Below are 20,970 nucleotides of genomic sequence, written 5' to 3' on the forward strand. Positions count from 1 at the left end.
TATGTACGACGCTAGGAGTCCCTGCCTCGCTGCCGGACAACTGTCCCGTACTGAAAACATGTTTACAGTATGGGACAGTTGTCCTGCAGCGAGCCAGGGACTCCTAGCATCGTACATAACTATAATGATAGGAGCCCGGCTCCCTGCAGTGTGTTCGGTCTGGTACTTGCGGCCGAAATACGTCCGTCAATTACGGACGTAATTAGTGTCTGTGCACATACCCTAAGGCTTAGATACAGGGCCCATGTGTGATACTGTCTGTGGGACCCTATATCTAAGCCTACCACAAGGTAGGCTTAGATACAGGGTCCAGCAGACAGTAATCTTATACAGTATAAGATTAGTGTGTGCTGGGGCCCTGTATCTAAACCTACAGTGTGGTAGGCTTAGATACAGGGCCCAGCAGACAGGATCACGCATGGGCCATGTATCTAAGCCTACCATGTGATTGGCTTAGATACAGGGCCCAGCAGACAGGATCACACAATCTGTGATCCTGTCTCATGGGCCCCCTAAGCCTGATACATCGTAGGCTTAGGGGTTGTGCAGTCCCTAAACATTGATGGCCTATCCACAGGATAGGCCATCAATAGCTGATGTGTCGCCCGGGACCCGCAAATCAGCTGTTTTGAAGGGGCCGCAGCACTCGTACGAGAGCTGCTTCCCCTTCATTTCACTACTCGCTCACACTGTGAATCGCCGACACCGATTCACAGTGTGACCGGAATGAAGTGACAGGAATGAAGGGGAGAAGCTCTCGTACGAGTGCTGCGGCCCCTTCAAAACAGCTGATTGGCGGGTCCCGGGAGTCAGACCCCGCCAGTCAGGGCTAACCTTACCTTCCTCTTCGGCCGCGGCGGGAGTTCTGTAGTCTCGATGCTGTGCGCGGCGGCATAGCGCTGTGACGTCATGCGCTGCGCACAGCGCTTGACGTCAGGACCTCCGCTGCGATCCGGAACCAGGAAGGTAAGTAAAGTATGTTACTATAGTAACAGGGGCCCGCGGCCCGAGTTACTATAGTAACTTTTTATTGATGTGGTGCGGGGGGCCGTGGGCCCCCCTGGCTTCGGGGCCCGGTCGCAATTGCGACCGCTGCGACCCCTATAGCTACGCCAGTGGGCCTGGAGTTGACTGGCCTCAGGCAGCTGCCTGCAGAGAGCGAGCTCTGACTTTTCGGTTATTGTCATGCTGAGCAGAGCATCAATTATAAGCAATGTGACTATCTGTCTGTAATTATGTTAATACACTAATAAAAACACAACAGGGGAATGATGTGCAGCATCCAGCTAACGGAGGGCATGTTATGCTAGCCATTCCGAAATCCACATGAGACGACATGTATTCAAGTGTCTTTGTGGTTTGTAGATGACAGTCATAGCACAGCTTAGTGCAAATAATAATGAAAGTTATTAGTAATAGAGATATATATATATATATATTTGTGCCTGTGTGTATGTATGTATGTATATATACATTTAATTTTATAAAGCTGAAATAAAGTATAAGTTAACCAAATTAGGGTTGGGTATTTAGGGAATAGGAAGTGGAAAAAGGGAGGATTTGGGGTAAGAGTCCAGGAAGAGTCCAATTATATCATGGGGAGTTGGTTGTGGCCTTCGTCAAGCATCAATGTATATGGAGATGTTGCATGAAAGGCAAGGGCCAGGGCATCCGTGAGTGCAAAGGGCCTTAGGGGCTTTTAGACTGTTAAACAGGACATATGCTTTCGATGCATGTCGGCCGGACACGCCGTTTTCGGCAGGACTGGCTGACTATCGAATGTGTATGGCAGTGTCCCGATTCTCCCCCGATGGCAGATGTTGGGGTAGAGAAGAATCATGCTTGTTGAATTTCAACAGGCCCGATCCTTTTGTTTACTAGATAAGCCGCTGCCATAGTAGCCTGGCACCAGCTTTCTCCCGGAGTACATTTACGGCTCGGCATGTGTATAGGGGAATAGGAGGAAATCCTGCCGGCCGAACAAGAATGTTTGGCCAGCCTAAGAGTTCAGTTAGCTTTAGAGGGGTCCGACTTTCATTCCAGGGGCTTTAGTTCTGGGGGAACAGAGTTAGCAGTCGCACCTGGGCCCTAATGCCTCAGACATCTGAAGACCTTAGTATTATAAATGGCACATGATAGGTGGGGGCAGTGGCGTAACTACCGCTATAGCAGCCGTAGCGGCTGCTACGGGGCCCGCGGCATGAGGGGGCCCGTGTCGCCTCGCCGGCACGGGCCCCCACCATGGCCGGAGGCTCCGCTAGCAGCTGCAATGGCTGCTACAGCGCGACGCCACTGAACACTACCGCGGAGCAGGGAGGTATCTGCCCGCTCTGCCATTAAACAAAAGACATGTATCCCCTATCCACAGGATAGGGGATACATGTGTGATCGCTGGCATTGATAGGGAGAACGGGGGACTGAAAGTCCCCCAATGTTCTTCATCACAAACCTCGGATTCCGGTGTCTGTGTCGGCAGCTCCGTAGAAATGAATGGAGCGCCGGTCGCACTTGTGCGCATGCGTGACCAGCGCTCCTTTCATTTTTATTGAGCTGCGCAGACGCCGGAAGTCAGAGGTTAGTCATGGAGAACTTGGGGGACTTTCAGTCCCCCGTTCTCCTTATCGCTGCCAGCGATCACACATGTATCCCCTATCCTGTGGATAGGGGATACATGTCTTTTTTGTCTTTTCACACTGTAGGTCGCATTTTTTTGGGGGGTTGGGGACGCTGTATGGCGTTCCCTACATGGGGGGGCTGTATAGCGTTCCTTACAGGGTGGGGGGCTGTATAGCGTTCCCTACAGGGTGGGTGGCTGTATGGCGTTCCCTACAGGGGAGGGGCTGTATGGCGTTCCCTACAGGGGGGGCTGTATAGCGTTCCCTACAGGGGGGGCTGTATAGCGTTCCCTACAGGGGGGACTGTATGGTGTTCCGTACAAGGGGGGCTGTATGGCATTCCCTACAGGGGGGGGGGTTGTAAGGCGTTCCCTACAGGGGGGAGCTGTATGGCGTTCCCTACGGGGGGGCTGTATGGCGTTCCCTACAGGGGGGGCTGTATGGAGTCCCATACAGCCCCCCTGTAGATAACGCCATACAGCCCCCCTGTAGATAACGCCATACATCCCCCTGTGGATAGCGCCATACAGCCCCCCTGTAGATAACGCCATACAGCCCCCCTGTAGATAGCGCCATACAGCCCCCCTGTAGATAGCGCCATACAGCCCCCTCTGTAGATAGCGCCATACAGCCCCCTCTGTAGATGGCGCCATACAGCCCCCTCTGTAGATAGCGCCATACAGCCCCCTCTGCAGATAGCGCCATACAGCCCCCTCTGTAGATGGCGCCATACAGCCCCCCCTGTAGATAGCGCCATACAGCCCCCTCTGTAGATAGCGCCATACAACCCCCTGTAGATAACGCCATACAGCCCCCTGTAGATAGCGCCATACAGCCCTCCTGTAGATAGCGCCATACAGCCCTCCTGTAGATAGCGCCATACAGCCCCCCTGTAGATAGCGCCATATAGCCCCCCTGTAGATAGCGCCATACTGCCCCCTTTGTAGATAGCGCCATACAGCCCCCTTTGTAGATATCTACAAAGGGGGATGTATGGCGTTATCTACAGAGGGGGCTGTAAAAAAGGCACTATCTACAAGGGGGGGTTGTGTGACACCCAGGGGAGGGGGGGGGCCCAGTCCAAAGTTTGCTATGGGGCCCAGTCTTTCCTAGTTACGCCCCTGGGTGGGGGGCCTCTAAAAGATTTTGCATTGGGGCCCAGGAGCTTCAAGTTTGGATGAGAGTGGTGGTGTGCCTCTAAGAGATTTCAGGTTATAGGGGGTCCTACTTAAAGTGCAACCTCACATTGAAAACAGAGTTTCATAATTGGTAGTAAACCTAAAAATAAATGCATTTATAATATACTTTTATTCGATTTTGAGCAGCTTGGCTTTGTCTTCTGGACCACCCACCAATCCCGCCATGTAAGGGGCGGTCCAGTCCGCAGTACAGCAACTAATTTACCTTTCTCTTGCAGTTAAAGGAGGTTTATGAAATTTGTCAAACTGTAGGATTTTATTTTTTTTTTACTTCTATATTGCCCCATTATAATGTACTTTTGCATTTTGGTCCAGTCCGACCGTCGGTTTTCTATTTTGATTTGAATGTAGTCATGTGACAGCCATAGTGAAATCACATGACTATGGCAAACAATGCAGAATCTTGGAAACCTTCTTTAAGACCATCTGGAACATTCTCATTCTGTTTTGGATGTTCACTGCGGGTTCAAATCCGCAGCAAAATCCACAACATAAGTCTAGATTCACACGGGCGTTGCTTATCTCGGACGTGTAAAACAGCAGTTTTTCACATCTGGGGAGCAGCCGTGCTCTGTGCTGCGGGACGCGATATCACGCATCCCCCATAGACTAGAGTCTTATGGAGTGAAACGTGAAAAAATAGGACATGTCCTATTTTCTCACGGACCCTTCACACGGTCCGTTGAAACAACGGCCGTGTGAACGGCCACATTGAATTATATAGGTCCGTGTGACACGTTCGTGTGAATAAGTCCTAACACAGATTTTGCAGCGAAAACGCTTGTACTAGAAGACCTGGTGGTTTGTTTGAATAGATTAAGACTTCTAAATAAAAAATTACTAGTGATATTTTTTATAGTAAAATGTTTCTCCTATCGGGGGACGGTCAAGCACCCGTGACCCTGACCCAGTCCCATTTGGGTAATCAGATGTGATGAGAAGACTCAATAACATTTACCTCTGGCCTAAGCAGACTCTATCAGAAGTCTGTGCAGGTAGAAGTAACCACAAAGTTGGACATTATGCAGCATCGGATTGGCCAAGAGGACTTGCTTAGGGTTATTGGCATACTTACCGACAATCAAATTGTGATTGATGATGACCATTCAGTTGTATTTATACATTTAGGCAGTTTGCACCTGTTTATATGTAGAGGTTCTTTAACCTATTCCCGCAGCGCACTATACATTTTCTGCGCGGACAGGATGTAATATACAGCAGACATCCTGCTGTAATGACCAAGATCGGAGATAACTCCGATCTTGGCTATGTAGCCCCTTAGATGCCATGGTCAATAATGACCACAGCATCTAAGTGGTTTTACAGATGGAGGGGGCTTCCTTGGTCACCCCATTAGCTCCCCAATGATGCAACCATAGGGTGCCAATGGATTTCCATGGCAATCAAACTAACAAAGGCCATATACATAGCTATATGTTTTTATAGTTGACTGCTCGTCAGTGTAACACTGACCGGTATAATGCATTACAATGCAGGACTATGCATATTAGTGATCAGATGATGTTACAACATTAAAAAAAAATTTTGAAACCGAAAAATGCCCAAAGTAAAAAAAACAAACAACCGTTTTCCCATAATACAAAGTTAATACATTATTTATACCTCACCGTGGACAGCGTAAAAAAAATACACAATAACAATGGAAGAATCCAAAATTCCAAATAATAAATACAAGCAAATCAAGGAGTTGTATGCACTGGAAAATGGTGGCAATAAAAACTGAAAATCATCCCGCTAAAAAGTTATGGCTTCCAAAGTGTGGCAACGAAAAACTAAAAAAATAGCTGCGTCCTTAAGAGGTTAATAATAACCGAACACAAAAATTCAATAAAAATAGGGTGCCGTCTGCATTTTCATTTGGTTGGTGAAATCGACATGTCCTTGTAGAACACACGGGAACAGATTTATGTCCTATTAAAAAGTGAGACATTTCTTCTCATAATTGAATGTTTACAAACCTTGTGCATTAGTGAATGAAGGGAAAACACCGGTTATTATGGTTAATGTCTCTGTTATCTGCCGAGGCTTCATCTCCCGCTGTTTAACTTGTGCTGCACCTGGAGGTGTAAATTAATTGGGCAATTTTAAACTGATGTCCTGACATTGTAAAAGCAGCTAATGGTAAAGCTGCAAAGTTTACCAGATGAAAGTTAATATGGGAATCAGTCATTTATTTTCATGTGGTGTGTACAGATTTTCAGCTGTATTTTAGACTTCTTGAGTAATGTCACCTTAAAAGTCAGATCTAACTTATCTGGTTAGGCTTAAAATATACACATTTCTAATATACTTTAAATACTTTTTAATGTCTGTCCATCTTGTGGATGTACAGCTGTGTAGTCTGGACCTCCCCCTTATAACAGCAGACTGGATGTGTAGTCTGGACCTCCCCCTAGTACAGCAGTCCGGATATGTAGTCTGGACCTCCCCCTATAACCGCAGTCTGGATGTATAGTCTGGACCTCCCCCTATTACAGCAATCTGGATGTGTAGTAGGGACCTCTATCTATAACAGCAGTCTAGATGTGTAGTCTGGACCTCCCCCTATTACAGCAATCTGGATGTGTAGTCTGGACCTCCCTCTATAACAGCAGTCTTGCTGTGTAATCTGGAGTGCCGCCTATAATAGCAGTCTAGCTGTGTAGTTTGGTGCTCCTCCTTCTATAACCGCAGTATTGCAGTGTGGTCGGGAGCACCCCCTATAACGGAAGTTTGGCTGTATTGTCTGGACCTCCCCCTACTAGCTTTTGCCGGATCACATGGGTCCTATCAATACCCAGTTACCCACTTCTGCTATTCGGGCATCTTTGCCTTGATACCAAACTTTAAAATTGGTAGGAAAAACTCAGGTTAAAAATATTAGGGTTCTTCAAAAAGATTGCTATAATCCCACGTTGATTCCGCTCGATGGTCCGGAATCTGTACATTCCTGGAGGCAAAACCAAAAGTCAAATTTTCTAGATAATAAATTACAAATGTGTATATTTCTAAAATTATTCTATTTTTGATGTCAAGTGAAGCTAAAAATGATGAGTCTGAGATTTGTGATGCATTTTATCATGACCTGTTTGTGTTTTACAGACCGGTTTACACAGTACGGCCCTAAGAATCTTCGACAAGCTTGGAACAAGTAAGTCTCATTCTAGAATCTTCTAAGGACACAATGCGGGCAAATGCAACAATTTTTGTCTTTACTCATAAATTAAGTCCCTTGTTTAAACTAATGTTTTTGCCTTGTATGATCTACAGTGTTCATTCTTAATATTTATACCAATTATTATTGTCAGAAATTGTCAGATCTCTAAAGTTAATAAAAGTGAGCCTCATGTATCATAAGGGCTTGTGCCAGTTGTCCTGTAGCAGAGAGTTGCGCCACCTAAAACACATGCAGATTGTAATAGTGATTTTGCTGTGATTCTCAGCGTGTCTAGTAATTGTTACTAGAGCTGATAAATTTGCCACAGTCCTCAATATGGGGACTGCCACATTACTGTCAGTAATGCCACAGCCTTTTTATGACCTAAAATAACAGATAAAATAAATACTTTTTTTTTTCAGGCCCTCAGGCGTGTTAGCCGCTGGGCTTATGACTGTGGAGCATGGAAGGGGTTAATATGGCTTTAGTAAGGCTAGGGCATGGCTTATTTACCCCACGTTTTTCCTTTAGCGGGCTGGCCTATAGGACCATAGGGTCCCCTCCTACAGGGAGTTCTTAGGGGGCATGGGTGGGCTTACCCCCCTCCTCTCTGCCTTGGTTTATAAGACATTTCCCTCTTTTGGCTGTCACATATTTTTGTTTTTTTCTATGTATTCTGCGACAAGTTAGAAGGTCATACTAAGCGAAGCATGGAGGATACCAAGGGGTGCAGGAAATATACTTCTACTACTAGTGACTGCCACAGTGCCGCCATAATAGTGACTGATACAATCCATCATAACAGTGACTGGCACGGTGCTGCCATGACAGTGACTGGCACGGTGCTGCCATGACAGTGACTGGCACGGTGCTGCCATGACTGTGACTGGCACGGTGCTGCCATGACTGTGACTGGCACGGTGCTGCCATGACTGTGACTGGCACGGTGCTGCCATGACGGTGACTGGCACGGTGCTGCCATGACTGTGACTGGCACGGTGCTGCCATGACGGTGACTGGCACGGTGCCGCCATGACGGTGACTGGCACGGTGCCGCCATGACGGTGACTGGCACGGTGCCGCCATGTCGGTGACTGGCACGGTGCCGCCATAAAAATGATTGCTACAGTGCCGCTATAACAGTGACTGCCACAGACATGTCAGGATAGCTGACTGGTCCTCTTTATGTGTACTCATGACAAATTACATAAGAAAATGCAAAAATATGGGGTTACTGGCCCTTTAATTGCCTCAATACTTCACAATGTATTCTTACATAGCTGCACAGTCTCACTGCGACTTGTTTGTTTTTTGTCATCAGAACAAATGTTAGTTTATGAAGTTCAGATGACAGAATTATTATCTGACAGATATAACATTGTAACAGGATGATCTCCCCCCGCAAAGTTGTCTGGAGCAATTTATAAGAGCATCTCCCTGGGCACCTCTCACTTATCACTTGTTGACTTGTTCTTAATTATATCATTCAATGATGTCGAAGACAATGCTTCTCCTTGAAGCCCCATAGTAAGATTAGTCACTCCTGGTAACAGAATGTAAAATGACCGGTAATTGATGCGACTGACTGTTGAAGCGAGTGCCGGAATAGCAGCAGCCGCATCGCAGTCACATCATAATGACTTTGAGTTTAGGCAACAGGATTCAATTCTCATGTTCTTCAAACAGGAGCAAAATACAGATGTAACATATCCAGAATTGCAGAATCCTTTCCCCCACTGTGTTCTCCTTAACGGATTTTGTCCTCATTACCGGTTATTGACAACTGTGTTGTGGATCTAGCTGTGAGTACAGCGATAGATGGATTCCACTTGGTTTCAAAGCTTTCTCCAGCTGGTTATCGCAGATTTAACGTTGGACGACGCGGCACAGCTACAAATAATATGTCATTGTCAGTGTGAGGCATAAGATCTAATTCTCACGACTCCTCTATTTAAAGTGCATACTTGAGGACGCCATTAAAGGGTCGATGAAATGTTTTCTGCAGAAGTCTATTGGCTCGTTCCTGGGTGTTTTTGAAGACAATAACCATCTGTTTCCCTCTTCCCATTACTCTTATTCCCAATATGCAAAAATAATTCATTATCGGACATGGAATGGTTCAGTGGTTAAATGCTCTGAATCCTCGCGTTGAGGATTTGATGAGGATTTGGGTGCAGATTCCTCCCCTAAACCCTCATTAAATCCACTTGCAATCCACATCTAAGGCAAGTGGATGGAGTTTTTGTAGTCTTTTTATTTTGCACGGAATAATGAACACAATACGGTTTTTAAAAAACTGCAGCATGTTCATTATTGGTGCAGATTCCACACTGAAAAGCTGTGGATTAACTCTGTTGAATTACAGTTTCAGCGTCAAATTTTTGCTGAAATGCAAAGTGTATTTTCCAAAGGCAAATTTGACACGTGTGAACATAACCTTGCAGTGAAAATTCGGCCTCTTCCCAGAGTAAGACCGGGTTCATACGTATCATAAATACTGTGGATTTTCCAGAACGGATTTTGTTGCGGAAAATCCGCAGCACAATACAGTAGCAGCAGAGTGGATGAGCTTTGAACAAAGCTCATCCACACGCTGCGTAAATGATGATAAGCGGAAAAAACACTCAGAAATTGACCTGCGGTGCGGTTCCTTTAATCTGCAGTATGCGAATTGTATTTGCGTAATTGCTGCTTTTTTGTTGCAGATTTTCCCCATTGAATTCAATAGGCAGGTAAAACCCACAACAAATAGCAGTTGTTACGATTTTTGCAGCGGAAAATGAATGATGAATCAGGAAGAGAATAAAGTCAGTGTAATATGGTGGCATGTGGACACGCTAGGCCGCTCCGCCGTAGCGGAGTAGCAGCTGGCCAAAACACAGTCAATAACAGTCTCTGGGGTAAGAGTACCCGGGAGGATGTTCCGGCAGATGCTCAGAGTAGCAGACACGTGGCACAGGTGATGCCACCAGACGTGGCAGGTGACAACACGGCGCCAACACTAGATGCAGCTCAGGAGCAAGCTCCGTTACAGGATACAGGTAGTAAGATATGTGAACACTGGGAGCAGAGTAACAACTAAGGGACCATTTGCAAGACTAACATGGGAAACAACAATGCTCAGGCAAAGAGTGGAAGGGCAGAGCCCTTTATATAGTCCAGGAAGTAAGGGGAAAGGTTAGGGAACATTTAGTTGGTGCGTGCACTGGCCCATTAAGGCCGGGAACGAGCGCGCTCACCCCAGAAGCAGGAGGGTGCAGCCGCTTGAGTTGGTGTCTCCTAGGAGGGAAAAGTCAACTAGCTTAGTGTCCCGCGGTCGTTGTTGCCGATAAGTACAGCGTGCCGGCAGTCAGCGACTACGGACACAACATATGGGATGATGGCAGATCGAGGGAGTGTACCCAATGTAACATTTTCCTATCGGGTGCCATTCCTCTTTAATATTATTGACTTGGAACATATAAGGAAATGCATGTAATGACTTACAGAATTCCATTAACCCTTCCAGCACTAGGGGGCAGTGCACTAGAGACCACCTAGTACCCTAAAGTGTTCGTGCTTATAAAATATTTGTGAATTCAGGGAGATGTTCTGTGTTGAGACTGGTAGAAACTTGGCATATGCATCATAAATATTGCATAACAAAGCTTCATAATGTATCACTTCATTAGCGGGCGCTGCATGAACTGTGAGTTTTCGTCAGATAATTAAGATGCTTTTTGCTTTTACACAGGGAAATACTTTTAATCCGTCGGGAGTCTTGGGACTGTGTATTAACTGCTTGCTTCTGCTTTATCAATTTAGAGACAAACATCTTAAAAACTTATATGGAGCAACTTCAAATGAGGGAGATTGCAAACATAAAGTAGTTTATATAAGAGTAGGGACGGGAAGGGAGTCCGGTATATAAACATGGGGCAGTGGTACTGACCCTGTGTTGTGAAGCCGCCCCTCCATTTCATTTAAAAAACAGCTGGCCGAAAAAGTTAAATCAAGAACTTGAGGACCAATAAAATATATTCAGACAGAAGATAATTAGGCAACCAAGGAATTCATCTACTGTCTGGGGTAAACCACCCAACTGTAAATCCAACGTATAAATAGCGTAAAAAGGAGACGGCTCTCCAGATCTAGACGTGTTGGGATTTAATCAGAGTCCATGATATAGGGAGGGTTTGATCTGCGCTACTTGGCCTTGGACTGTTGATTCTCTGTGTGCAGGAACCATATGTGTATGGATGTATTGCTTATCGTAAAGATCTTGTGAGGGCGATGTCCGGCCATTGTAGGCATTTGTCAATGACGTTTGTTGCTTCTTCCACCTGTGTCTGGAGGAGTCAACACACTGATGAGTTGTCCAACTGCTCCTCTAGCCATTGACGTGATACTGTCACTAGGACTACATGGGCCATGTGCCAGTGCGTCCTATATAGACTTAGTCTACTATAATGCACACCTGGATCATGAGTGAGATGTATTGCGTTAGTAGATAGGTGCAAGACCAGCCTTGCTTCGGACACACTTTAGTACCGTTTTTGCTCAATAAAGGAATAAATGGGGCAACGAGATACACTGAGGAAAGAGCAGGAAAATATTCTAGGTTGATCTACTTGTATATCAGTGTTGTGCCGTCAAGCACAAATCCCACAAAAGCATAATTTTTTTTTTCTTTATCAACAATTTTTATTAGAATATAAAATAGCAAATAAAACATTGTACGATATTTCAAAACTTTGCACGCAGTGCAATAAATTCAAAGTGTATAAATTCAAAGGCAGGAGATATTCTCCCAAAAAGACAAAAAAAAAAGAGGAGATCATAACATCCAATGGCAAATAACACAATATCCATATTCAAATTCAAAAGTAGTGCAATATGTAGGGGAACCAGTCCCAAAAAACAAGTAAGAATGACAATTTTTAAGTGTTACAAAAGCATAATTTAATTTGCGACAGAATTTTGTAGCATTTTTTTTGGCCCATCTCTTTTTCAATTAAGCCATACCTCCTTTCCCCGAACACTTAATAAGTGTCTAGTGGGGCACAAACATCTGGTTGTAGAAGAAATGCGCCAAACTGTGCCAGATTTTGTCTCAATTTAAGAAACTTTTAAGCTGAAAACACATTAGTACATCTTCCCCATTATGTTTCGGGGGTTGGACCAACCCCTTCATTAGGTAAAAACACCGGTGTTCATTTTCCCTGCAGCACCACCACAGGGGAAATTAAGTATTACACAGTGCTCATTCTTATCAATGGGTTGTCTGTTTAATGCAGGACAGCACAGGTCCCCCAGTCAAAGAGATGCTCTTTGTAACCGCTCCCCACTCTGGCCAAGAGATGAGGATCCTGAACAGGAGACCACCCTCTATTAACTCAGAATTGACTAATACAAAATGGGGTTTTCTAAGCTATACAGCCCCTTTAAATGGGTTGTTTCATGACAAGAACTTCTGTACATATGCCCAGTTAGGACATATGTTCTTCAAAGAGGGGGGTCCTTTAAATAATTATCTTTTGTACTGGGGCAATTTGTAATTTTTGATGAAAAAATTAGCAAATCTCCATAACGCAGCATGAAGGTAGTCTGAGAAAAGCTTTTCGGAAAGAAAAAGGACAAACACTTATTCAAATTCTTCAGGATTTGTTGTCCGGAGAATCCACATGGTGATTCCTTTAATAGGGACTATTGAGCCCTATTTAAAAAAATCTAGCCTTGCTTCCATACCAACCAATCACAGGGCAGCTTTCCTTTTTCCAGAACAGCTTAAGGACTGAAAGCTGAGCTTTGATTGGTTGCAATAAACAGATGTTATACAGTTTTGATATACACAGTATGTCCCTATGAATGTAGACTTTGAAACAGCCTTTGTCATGGTCCTAGAAATTGCACACTTGTGTCTCTATTGTTATTTGCAGTGTGCTGAATGGATATGTATTTATGGAGTCCCCCTTTAAGAGATCACTAAAGTTCAAACACATAGTTAAAAACCGTTCTATTTATTTAGGTCCCGCAATCCAGAACACAAAAAGGCATAGTTTATGCTAATTTACTTAAAAAAGGAGCCTTCATGGGGGTTACCAGAGGCCTTGGGGGCGTGGCTTAAAATCTCCCATGATTTGCTTTTTAAATGTTAAGTATGCAAACATCTCTCTTTTAAAGGAACGGATTGGCAAGTACCACGGTGTATATCAAGGCGCATCATTGGTAATTGTTGATTATGAACATTTTTGGTGCACCAGCCATTTCTCGCGGTCCTATAGACAAGTGATTACAAGGGGAGGGGGGTGCAGGGCCCTAAGGCATAAATTTGGTGATAAAAGGGAACGAGCGGCTTAATTGCAGCATTCTTCAATAATAAGTTTAAAATTAAAGTCAATTTATTTATGTTTGCTCAGAGATATTTGTTTAGTGGTTGCCAAAGAAAATCCCAGTGCCAGATTGGCATTGTTAGCAATATGTAAACAGCAGTGCTGAGATTTTGGATGCTCATCTAATTTATTTAACCCTTTAAGGTGCCATCTCCTAGTTTGTTAGGATATATCTAATCTAGCATAAGTTAATAGGGGCGAGCAGGGTGCATCAGATCCTATTCTACCTTTTATAAACCTTCCCCGAATCTAATCCCTAATGATTTAATTCAAAAACAGCATATAGCCAAATACAGATTTCCCCATTAAATTATTCAAATCTCACAATAATTGATCTTCGGCTGCCCTTGCGCTGTGGAATATTTGATTAGCAATTCAATGCAATCAGCTAACTTCTTTGTGATGTTTGTCCAGCTAAATCCTTCAGCGACATAACAGACGTGCGCGCGCACGTACAGAAGATACCAGCTGTGTTTGTTTTATGCTTATGTCAATGTAGAAGAAAGGCAAGGAATTTCACGTGTCGCTAACTTTAATTACAGTGTTCCAGATTTCACATATAATATTCATATACTTCCCAAAATAAGGAAAATAAATTCTGACAAAAAAAGATTTGGGGTCAATTTCCTCAGACTAGGTATTTTTTGTTATTTTTTTTCTAAGCGGAGCCTGACAAACATATTTCAGACTTTCTGACAGAAATTGATCCCATAGTAAGGCAGTTTGGAAACCACAGCTTCAAAAAAGAAAACAAAAAAGACTTCAAAGTAGGAGAAAATATTGATTGTAGAAGAGAATATAGACACCGTTCAAGTCAATTCTGGGAATGATAGATTGTACTCCAGAATTTTATACATAGGCCCTGAGGGATGCGTGAAGCATGGGCCTCCACTTTTTTTCTTTTTTTTAAATAATTCTCTTAGATTGTTGTAATACATAGATTTGATCCATAAATAATAATGGCTTTAGATCCTTTAAAAAAAAACAAAACCATTTTCATGGTCCCAAATTTATTAAACTATGATGCTTTTCAGCAATGCGTTAACGTTCTTCTTCTTCTCATTCCTTTGTGGGTGGAAGGGAAGTGAATACCCATCTGAAAGAGAAGTGTTTTTGCGGATTTCCAGTAGCATTTCTCCTTTATCAAATCCTTGCCACAGAGTAATTTGAGTAATAGGACTCTATTAGGGAAATGCTGCATATGCAATTCCTCAGATGGGGTTTCCAGGAAAACAATTTCATGGTCTATCCTTAACATAGGCAATTAGTGTCTGATTAATAGGGGTCTAACTCCCATAGATCAGCAGAACCCGAGGGTTGGACCCCGCTGATCACACCTTGATGGCCTATCTTAAGGATCTAATCCTCTGCTTCCTTTCACGTACTATAGAGGTCGCAGTGACTACCATGGGTTGCTTACAGCATATAGATAGCTGCCATTGGTGATAATTTGCAGCATTTTCTTTACTTGTAAACAAGTCAAAGGATTAAAAAATATTTGCACTAAAACAAATGCATTGTAATCACATTACAATAATTTTTTGGGTGTAAAAATATTTTTGTATTTTCAAGAATACAATTTAGCAAAACCAGGGGTGTACCTATGAGGGGTGCAGGGGTAGCGGTCACACCCTGGCTCGGGTGCCTGAGTGGGTCCAAAGGTTAATTTGCCACATAAGAGGACATCCGTATTAAAAATTATACATGGCGGGTAGGGGGTCGGTTTCAGATTTTGCATTAGGGCCAAGGACTTTGAAGTTACAGCTCTGGGCAGGATAGGGAAGATCACAGTTGATACAATCATAACAATGGTAAACAATAGAATGTTGAGCAGTCTTCATCAAGTGCCTCCATACTTGTACCACTTCTGACTCCTGAGAAAATTTTTCAAGTTTGAGTTAGGCCTAGTGCAGGGACCTTGAGGGTGGTTCATGACACAGGGAATTTATTTTTGGTTCTCTTTGACTGCCTGTGTCCTGCACGGCCTCGCATGCCCTTCATCGGGTATAACACAAGGGAATTAGTTTTGCGCAGATTGTTCCTCAATTTCGACACACAAGCTGTAAAACAGTGTTTCCCAACTAGGGTTCCATGGATAGCTTGTACAAATACAACAAGCGCTGTCATCTTTGCAGTAAGGTTGAGGCAGATGTAGGGGTTGCCTAGGAGGGGTATTTTTTTCAGATGTTTGACCATGGTATATTGATTAGCAAATACTGCTCTAAACAGATAACCATATACAAGGAGAGAGTGCGGTGAGAGGTGAGAACTTCTAAGACAGGTCACTGCAATTTTTTTAATTATTCCAAAAAATTGTCAATGTAGTTTATGCTTTTGGAGGTTACAGGAGTACAACATCTGCGTGGAGTTTGGATGTTCCTCCTGTGGTGTTCGTCTTTCTTCAGGGTTCCCCGGTTTCCTCCCACACTTTATAAACTTACTGATAGGTTCATTGGGTTGCTATTAAATTGGCCCTAGTGTGTCTGAGATGGGTAAATTAGATTGTGAGCCACATTAGGGAACAGCGACTGATACGAATGTTGACAATCTGTGCAGCGCTACAAAATATGTTGGCATTGTAGAAAAGATGGGAATCATGGCATAGTAAAAACTGAGAAGAATTGCCAATGGCCTAATTCTCTCTTGGATTAAAGGGGTAGTCCATAGGATAGGCCATCAGTATATGATCGGCGGGGGTGTGAAGCTCGGACCCCGCTCCGATCAGCTGTTCTGGCTGCCTATGGGTGCCGGAAGCTGTGCAGGGTCGGTGCCGGAAGCAGATGACTCCGACCACTGTATAATGACTGTGCTGGGTTACTGCAGCTCTGCAGCACGGCCACTATACTGTGACCGGAGCCATATGCTTCTGGCACCGATTCTGCACAGCAGCCGGAACAGCTAATTGGTGAGGGGTACGGGTGTCGAACCCCTATCCTGTGGATAGGTCATCAGTATAAAAAACAGCCCCCAGCCCGGATAACCCCTTTAATGTACATTTGACTGTATTCATTCTTTATGCTAATAACACTATAACGGAAAGTGATTGCACAGTCAACGTATTTTCTATTTACTATGCAATAGAAAAATGGAAAAGCGTTTACAGGTAAATCTACTTTTAGCTCCCTTGTCACTATTTGGATTAGAGGAAACTGTGAAACTAGTAGGAAAATAAAAAATGTTGTTTACAAAATGTGCTTCAGCGAAAATCTCAGGCACAAAGTGTTTGTTGTTTAAGAAAAAAAAAGTATTTCTAACTTCGCAGTTCTTCTGTTCCAGGAGTCTTTTATCTCCTTCTATTCATCTGCTCTACCAGATGTAAACACCAACAACAAAGATGTATTTTTGTGCTATAATCCAAGCACAACTTTTTGTATTTGCTTTTTGATTCTCACAGGTAAAATGTGTACGCAGTTATTCCTTACCGGCTTGTAACACAGGCAATTAATATATTTTTAAATGATTTCAATGTTTTTTGTTTTTTTTTGTCTTTATATGTTAGTGAGACTGGGTGAACTGTTCATAAAAATGATGGAACACTCATCCAGAGATCTAAAGAGAATACATCTCAAATTTGGCTACAGAAAGATCAGTGTTTGGAGCCACTTTGGGAAGGGTCTGTCACAACTCATGCCACATAGTTCTCTGATCTCTTTACAGAGGTGGTCACAGTGGGAATTTCAATTCTTCTGTCATAAAAATTCAACTTGTTCAGCAATTTTTGTAAGGGTAAGGGCTCATGCACACACAGGCACGGAGCCTGTATGGTAGTGCACGGAGGCCTACTGTTCCTCTATGCATACGGCCTCTGTAGAGGTCCAAGGGTCCAAACTCCAGACCAGGAGCACCACTGTGCAGGAGAATTGCCAAAGGAACATGTTTCCCTTTGTTCTTTGGATTAATAGTGGTCCCCCATGTCAGACGCCCACCAATCTAGCGCTATGCCATAATGTTCTAAGATGGAAATACACATTTAAAATACCAATTTTGTAATGTTTAGATGCAAGGGAGTTGGGATAATTTAAAATGCCATTGGTGGCCCTTTATATGAAAGTACATACTGCCTCACTCTTCAAGCCCTCAAACATAGTAGAAAACCTTACCCCTTCAGATGAACATATAATCTGTTATAAACTATGTAGATGCTGATCAAATATACGTTTGCGCTATCTTGCCCCAATCTCTTTAGACTGAGCTTTTTTCAACTGCGCGCTCTTCCTTTATATCTGTCGAGTAACTCACCATCCAGGCCAACACCACCATCAAGTATAATCTTCTTCCCGTACAACCTATCCTTACACAATTACAATGATTCTTCCGTTTTACAAGTAAATTGTTTCCTGACATTCGTAGTCACCAATATACAAAACCCTAGTAATATAATGCCTACTCACCAGCAACATTCTAGCACCGTCATTTGTTTCTCTCCGGCTTAGTGGCATCCATGTATTTTAAACCCTTTCAATATGGGCAGCTGTGTCATGTGATCTCAGTCTGACCACCAAAATAGACCATGCTCTCATTTGTAGACAGGTGGTCACTCTCCTCGGTGTGTCCGACTTTCTGTGAACTACATCATCACCTATCAAAACCCTCTTGGCATCTCTGAGACCCCTCCCCAACCAGCTCCACCCTCCGTGCTTCTCTGTATGTCCCCCCCCTAAATATTGTGCTGCTGAAAAGGTTATTTCTCCCCTGTCTAGGTGAGTCCATGCAATGATTAGCTGCAGTTATAAAACCCCCCTGATATACTATCCGTGAGTGCTGTGTGCAGAGTTTCCAGTGCATTTCTATGAGATCTGCTCGTACTGCCTCATGTGTAAAAAGTAACACAAGCAGGAGACAGGCTGAAGCTGCATCACATAGAATACACTGAGACTGCAGCTAGGAGAAAGAAGTTCTATGTCAATGTTCTATTACTTGTTGCACTTGGATAGGAATTGGAGCATAGCAAGTGCAGTGTGATGAAACTCTGCCGATTCTGCAAAATCAGAAGCATCATGGGAAATGTAGGCTGCATTAGGAAAATCATATCATAGCTGAAGAAGGAACCAAGATGGCAGACAACCCAAAGTGGCACATTAACAAAAACAGGTTTACACAAGTTATACACAGGAGCATCTACATTATTCTTTAATAATAGCATATGTTACATTATATAGGCAAAAATAAATAGCTGGAGGGCTTCTTTAATACAATAAAGCAACCCTAACCCCACTTAGTGGCTACAAGTATAGGGCTTGGAGGCTATGAAACGCGTATACAGTAACAATACAAACTGAGGATTGATTTGCTCTTCTTGCGCCTCTGTCTTCCTTCGCTACATCACCCCACCTCCCCGTCCATTGCCTTTTCGCGCAGCCGCCATCATTATGACACTCCATTTGCATGTTTGTAAACCGAAAAGCACGTGGTGCTTTTCTGTTTTCATTCATCCTTTTGACAGCTGTTGCGCGAATCACGCTGTTGGCACGAAAAACGCCCAAAGAACGGACATGTCGTGACTTTTTTTCAGCGGACTCACGCTGAGTAAAAATCACGGACATGTCTGCACGGCCCCACAGACTAATATTGGTCCGTGCAACGCGCGTGAAAATCACACGCGTTGCACGGACGTATTTCCCGTTCGTCTGAATAAGGCCTTAGCATGAGGGGAAAATGCTATTGCTATCTTTAATCTTACCTTTATAGTTGGAAAATGTTGTATGATGTCTATTGTATAATGTACACAGTATTAACCCCTTCCCGACATTTGCCGTACATGTACGTCATGGAAAGTACTGACTTCCCGCATCTTGCCGTACATGTACGCCAAATGTTTGGGACCGGCTCAGAAGCTGAGCCGGTCCCATCATCACCGGATCTCAGCTGTATCTTACAGCTGACATCCGGCTGTAACGGCGGGGACCGAAATTAGCTTCGATCCCCGCCATTAACCCCTTAAGTGCAGCGCTCAAACGCGATCGCTGCACTTAAGGTGTTTGCAGCTCATCGGAACCCCAGTAATGAAATTGCCGGGGTTCCGGTGGCTGCAATGGCAACCGGAGGCCTAATACTGGCCTCCCGGTCTGCCTAGCACCGAAGCCGGTCAAGATCCGCCCGGCGGCGGAGCCTGATCGGCTTCCGTAGCTGTCGGCAAGATGGCGCCGGGTCAGGAGCTGATCCGGCGTCATCAGCGGTGGAAGTCAGCTGTACTGTACAGCTGACATCCACCTGTAACGGCAGGAACCGGAGCTAGCTCCGATCCCTGCCATTAACCCCTTCGATGCAGCAATCGAAAGCGATTGCTGCATCGTAGCGGTTACTAGCAGATCGCCAGCCCTGACAGGCAATCGGGACTGGCGACTGCTGTTATGGCAACAGGAGACACAATGGTCTCCTGCTCTGCCATTACGGAAGCCGATTTAGGCCCCGCCGGGAGGCGAAGCCTAATCGGCTTGCTGTCAGTGAATGACTGACAGATCTAATACATTGCACTACATAGGTAGTGCAATGTATTAGAAAAAAAAAAATCTGACCGTTGGAACTTCAAGTCCCCTAGTGGGACTTGAGAAAAAGTGTAAAAAAAGTATAAAAAAGTGTAAAAAAAAGTGCAAATAATAAAAGTTTGAAAACAATAAAAGTTTCAAGTAATCAAATAAAACACAATCCCCCTTTTACTCTTATCAAGTCCTTTATTATTGAAAAATAATAATAAACCATATGTATTTGGTATCGCCACGACCGTATGACCGGAGGTATCAAAATATTATATTATTTATTGCACGCGGTGAACAGCGTAAAAAAAACCGTAAAAAACGTTACCAGAGTTTCTGTTTTTTGGTCACTTTGCCCTACAAATATTAGAATAAAAAGTGATCAAAAAGTCGCACGTATCCAAAAATGGTACCTATAAAAACTATAGCTCGTCCCGCAAAAAACAAGCCCTCATACAACTCCGTCGACAAAAAAATTAAAAAGTTATGGTTCTCACAACTTGGCGACAGAAAAAATACATTCTTTTTACAAAAGTAATTTTATTGTGCAAAAAGTTGTAAAACATGAAAAAGTTCTATAAATTCGGTATCGCCGGAATCGTACTGACCCGCAGAATAAAGTTAACATGTAGTTTATAACGCATGGTGAACGCTGTATAAAAAAAAAAACGAAAAAAGCTGTGCCAGAATTGCATTTTTTTGTTTACCTGGCATCCCAAAAAATAGGATAAAAGGTGATCAAAAAGTCGCATGTACCCCAAAATGGTACCAATAATAACTACAGCTCGTCCCGCAACAAACCAGCCCTCATACCGCTACGTCTATGAAAAATAAAATTAGTTATGGCTCCAATAAGTCAGGAAATAAAAAAATATGCAGTTGTGCCCGAGGGGAACATTTCTTCTGTTTGAAGAGGCGATTTTTCAAGGACCTAAAATTAGGGAACCAGGAAAGGGAGGGCCCAAACATATCCGATGGAAGCGACGGTACCCGTATTATACCAGGACAACACTTTCCCAGCAAAATTCCCCAAACTACAAAGGCGCGGAGTGTGGACCAAAAGGGGGATAAGAAATGACACCATTTATCAGTGCGACACCGGCCTGTGCAGAAAGGATTGCCTCACAGCGTAACACACATCTATGGATTATTTTA

The 20,970-nt window shown here is 43.8% G+C and overlaps 1 protein-coding gene across 3 annotated transcripts in view; it reads left to right on the plus strand.

The window, feature by feature from the left end:
- The window catches only part of CDK14 (cyclin dependent kinase 14), a 399,726-nt gene that overhangs the window by 261,954 nt on the left and 116,802 nt on the right, over positions 1 to 20,970 (plus strand). For all 3 annotated transcript variants that reach the window (XM_075827675.1, XM_075827674.1, XM_075827676.1), the window contains one exon: positions 6,917 to 6,965. In XM_075827675.1, the coding sequence (XP_075683790.1) occupies positions 6,917 to 6,965 (49 nt within the window). The remainder of the gene's footprint in view (positions 1 to 6,916; positions 6,966 to 20,970) is intronic.

Source organism: Rhinoderma darwinii, chromosome 5 (assembly GCF_050947455.1).
Source record: "Rhinoderma darwinii isolate aRhiDar2 chromosome 5, aRhiDar2.hap1, whole genome shotgun sequence".
NCBI lineage: Eukaryota > Metazoa > Chordata > Amphibia > Anura > Rhinodermatidae > Rhinoderma > Rhinoderma darwinii.